At 35.5% G+C, this 4,664-nt stretch overlaps 1 protein-coding gene across 1 annotated transcript in view; it reads left to right on the forward strand.

Annotated features, from left to right (window-relative positions):
* The window catches only part of LOC128653856 (polycomb protein SUZ12), an 88,307-nt gene extending 85,123 nt beyond the window's left edge, over positions 1 to 3,184 (forward strand). The window contains exons 2-3 of the mRNA XM_053707396.1: positions 2,282 to 2,328; positions 2,991 to 3,184. Coding sequence (XP_053563371.1) covers positions 2,282 to 2,328; positions 2,991 to 3,059 — 116 coding nt within the window. The 3' untranslated portion in view covers positions 3,060 to 3,184. The remainder of the gene's footprint in view (positions 1 to 2,281; positions 2,329 to 2,990) is intronic.
* Positions 3,185 to 4,664: the final 1,480 nt, after the last annotated feature.

The following is a 4,664-nucleotide window of genomic DNA, read 5'->3' on the forward strand; positions in this document are numbered from 1 at the left end:
CCCAAGATGTGGAACTTCCATGCAAGAGTCACTAGAGAGGGAGGGATAAAATAAAGACAGCCAATTCCGCTGAAAAATTAATCCACTACCCAAATCAAAAAAGTGAATTGAATTTAACTGCCGGTAAAGAATATAATTTAAAACCTTTGAAGAAAATTGTCAGCCTATTCCATTCCCTAGTATGAAGGAATGGAAAAAACCTCTGAAGACACAGAAGATAAAATAAGCAGAAATAAAATGTTAGCTAGTTTTGAAAAAGAACTAGTTACCTCAATATCCAAAATAATCAACACCTTTTCAACAAAAAACAAATGTACTCTAATAAAAAATAAAAAAGTAGATTTGTTAGTGTCAATATCTGATGAAGAAAAGTTCTGAAAGAGAAAAAACATCATCAGAGAAGGATAATTCAGTATGTTGTTGGTCATTTGAAACTTCATAAGAAAGAAGTTTGAAAAAGACCTAAAAATGTTTTAATAGAAGGCGCAAAGTCAGACAAAGCCTTAACCTAGAATCAGAAAAATATTCTTATAAATTTTCTAAGTATATCTTGTACATAAGATGTAAAAAGAAAAGCAATACATAAAGCATAAATACTAATGGATTCTGCATGTAAAAGTTTATCATGATAACTTATTACAAACAATAGCTAAAGATAAAGATTCATAACATTTAAAATAAATGAACTTAGCTTTGGTAGGACTTCTTAGTCAACAGGAATCCCTCAGTATGTTCTGATCCAGGAATAATTTATGGAAAATCTTGCAATATGTAATAGAAAAAACATATAAAGCAAAATTATCAAATTCCTTAAATGACAGTTTCAGGAATGGGGAAAAATGCAAAACAAACAAGCCTCTATCAACCAGAAGCAACAAAAAAGTGAGACTTAAATAATGTGAAAAAAAGTGGCGCCAAGTATGACGCCCACATTTTTTGGCGCCAAGTATGACGCCCACATCATTTGGCGCTAAGTATGACGCCCACACTTTTTGGCGCAAAAAAACGTCTAACACACATGCGTCAAAAATGACGCAACCACGTGTAAACTTCCGGCGTCAACTATGGCGCCGGAAATGACAAAATTTTGCGCCAAAAAAGTTTGCGCCAAGAATGACGCAATAAATTGAAGTATTTTCTGCCCTCGTGAGCCTAACAGCCCGCAAGGAAAAAAGTCAATTAGAAAATTTCTTTAAGGTAAGAAAAAATATTTTATTCATATGCATTTTCCCAAATAATGAAAACTGACAGTCTGAAAGAAGGAATACTGATTATCCTGAATCATGGCAAATATAAGTTTAAAGACATATATTTAGAACTTTACGTATAAAGTGCCCAACCATAGCTTAGAGTGTCACAAAAAATAAGACTTACTTATCCCAGGACACTCATCTACATATAGCAGATAGCCAAACCAGTACTGAAACGAGAATCAGTAGAGGTAATGGTATATAAGAGTATATCGTCGATCTGAAAAGGGAGGTAAGAGATGAATCTCTACGACCGATAACAGAGAACCTATGAAATAGATCCAGTAGAAGGAGACCATTGAATTCAAATAGGCAATACTCTCTTCACATCCCTCTGACACACACTGCACTCTGAAAGGAAAACCGGTCTCCAGCCTGCTGTGAAGCGCATATCAACGTAGAATCTAGCACAAACTTACTTCACCACCTCCACGGGAGGCAAAGTTTGTAAAACTGAATTGTGGGTGTGGTGAGGGGTGTATTTATAGGCATTTTAAGGTTTGGGAAACTTTGCCCCTCCTGGTAGGAATGTATATCCCATACGTCACTAGCTCATGGACTCTTGCTAATTACATGAAAGAAAAAATTACTTTTGAAGTGAATGGCGAAGTGGGTGAATTTGAATTTCATATCTACATTGAAAAGTAAGTTTATAGCGCATCTTTATTTAAACTGATTTAAATTCCATCTAAAATTTTGCAAACATTCCGGACCTGTTTTAAAAAAAAAAAAGGGGAGAATTTACCATCACTTCAAGATATGTGCACCCATATTCATTTTGAGCATGTCAGTGTACATGCCAATTGAGCAGCTTTAAACAATTAATACAACAGCTTTGTCTGATACAGTATTTAAAAAAAACTTTCTAATTATATTGGAAATGCACATTGGTGTATTTAAATATCTAAGATATCCCTTCAAAAGCCCCCCCCCCCCCCCCTTGGGTAATTTGTTTTGCAAAAGCCATTTTTGTTTTACTTTTATTGCTAAGTACAGCAGCTCTAGCTTAATCTTTTATTTATGTATTTTAGAACCAACGCAGATTTATAGATTTCTACGCACAAGAAATCTTATAGCGGTAAGTTAACTATCTTTCCATCTATCTATCTATCTATCTATCTATCTATATCTATCTCTATTTATCTATATCTCTATCTATCTCTGTCTATCTATATCTCTATATCCTTCTCTTGATCTCTCTATCCTTCTCTTGATCTCTCTAGCCTTCTCTTGATCTCTCTAGCCTTCTCTTGATCTCTCTAGCCTTCTCTTGATCTCTCTAGCCTTCTCTTGATCTCTCTAGCCTTCTCTTGATCTCTCTAGCCTTCTCTTGATCTCTCTAGCCCTCTCTTGATCTCTCTAGCCCTTTTCTTGATCTCTCTAGCCCTTTTCTTGATCTCTCTAGCCCTTTTCTTAATCTCTCTAGCCCTTTTCTTAATCTCTCTAGCCCTTTTCTTAATCTCTCTAGCCCTTTTCTTAATCTCTCTAGCCCTTTTCTTAATCTCTCTAGCCCTTTTCTTAATCTCTCTAGCCCTTTTCTTAATCTCTCTAGCCCTTTTCTTAATCTCTCTAGCCCTTTTCTTAATCTCTCTAGCCCTTTTCTTAATCTCTCTAGCCCTTTTCTTAATTTCTCTAGCCTTTTTCTTAATCTCTCTAGCCTTTTTCTTAATCTCTCTAGCCTTCTCTCATCTCTCTATAAATGAAATGTGTGTAATTTTATAAATACTTTTTTTTTTGCAGCCTATATTTTTGCACAGAACTCTTACTTACATGTCACACAGAAATTCCAGATCAAATGCCAAAAGGTAATTTTTTGTAAAATGTACATGCATATTGTTTACTGTAGTCGCCCCCCCCCTTTAATTTCAAATGTGTATAATATTTGTAAAGTAATAAGCCTATTATGCAAGTGCTTCTATATGGTCGTTATATTTTTAATTCTTAATCTACAAAAGCTGGGAACCCCTTACCAATATTGAAAAAAACCGATGCATACTCTTGCTTCCTTCACTGACATCCTGATGCTGTAAGCAGTGACAGGTCTCAAATACACAGCAAGACCGTCACTTTAGAATAAACAGTGAGTTGGAAGTTGTTTAAACTCAGTTTTTACTCCTTTCTTCTCAGAAGTTGAAGCGGATAATTATGTGATTCACCTCTTTAGGTAAACGAGCATTTTACTGCTGATAGCGGTAAGTAGGCATAAAGAATCAGAACAGGATGTCGGTGAAGGCAGTGGGAGTGAATGCCTTCATTTTGAACTTTTCCTGGCGGTACAGTTTTTAATTTACATGAACTACCCTGCTTTAGAGGGGTGGGGTGGGGGGGGGGGGGTGAAGAAAACAAACTGGATTGACTCTGGGAAGGCTAAAGGGGAGGAATTAAGAATCCCTAGAGCATCATGCTAAGACATAAATACACTTACAAAAGCATTATTAACAAATCAGGACTTTTAAAAATGACAATGATAAAGTGTCAGTACTTTATATGAGATTTGGATCTTGAAATTGCATATTTTATCTGCATCATGAAAGTTTAATAGCTACATAAACCCAGCTAAGTGGATTTCCACTAATTATTCAAACAAAGTAGTATAGTAAAGTTTAAGTACTAGCTTAAAATGCTATTGTCTAAAAATTTCACTCTAATTCATTAGAACTTGTCATTTTAAAACTAGCAACCATTAACCCCTGGGTTACTGTTGGTCCCAAGTTTAAACTGATGCTGATTCAATCAACAGCTCTAGTCACATGTCCCAACTATGGTAGCTAGTGTTGCTGTTTTGTGCAGCAGTAATTTCCACTTGGGACTTTTATTATATGTTCAACTAATTTAGAGGTGTTGAACAAAAAAAAAAGGTGCAAGATCGCTAATGTTAAATCTACATGCTATAAATTGGTCTTGTGTACTATCTTATTTTGCCATAATTTCACCATCAAGTGACTGAGGCTACTGTAGCTCTAAAGCTCCCTTTACATGCTACTTGTATAATACTACACACCCTGCTGACACATGAATGCATCTCATCCTACTTAAGTATGCTGTTATAAAAAAACGAGGCGTACAAATAGAAAAAGCTTTTCTAATTTATCGAATTCAATTTAATAACGTTTAAATTTTATGTTACTTTAAGTTGTATCAAAATAAGACTATTTAAAATCTGCTTTTCAACAACTGTGTCCAGTATTTTGCTCATACAGGTGGTGTAACCCCAAGAACTCTATAAAAGCCCCTCACTGCACACACACACCACATTCTTTACTACTTTGCCTCTGCTGGAGGTTGTTGAAGAATGAATAATGATTCTTCAGAGAGAGGGGTTTTCAGTCTACATTTAGGCCCGTTTTCCCCTCAGAGTACAGTGCTTGGCAGTGGGATGTACTGTATGTGAGGTAAGGTGAAAAAAGAATCACA

Source organism: Bombina bombina, chromosome 1 (genome assembly GCF_027579735.1).
Source record: "Bombina bombina isolate aBomBom1 chromosome 1, aBomBom1.pri, whole genome shotgun sequence".
In the NCBI taxonomy this organism is placed as follows: domain Eukaryota; kingdom Metazoa; phylum Chordata; class Amphibia; order Anura; family Bombinatoridae; genus Bombina; species Bombina bombina.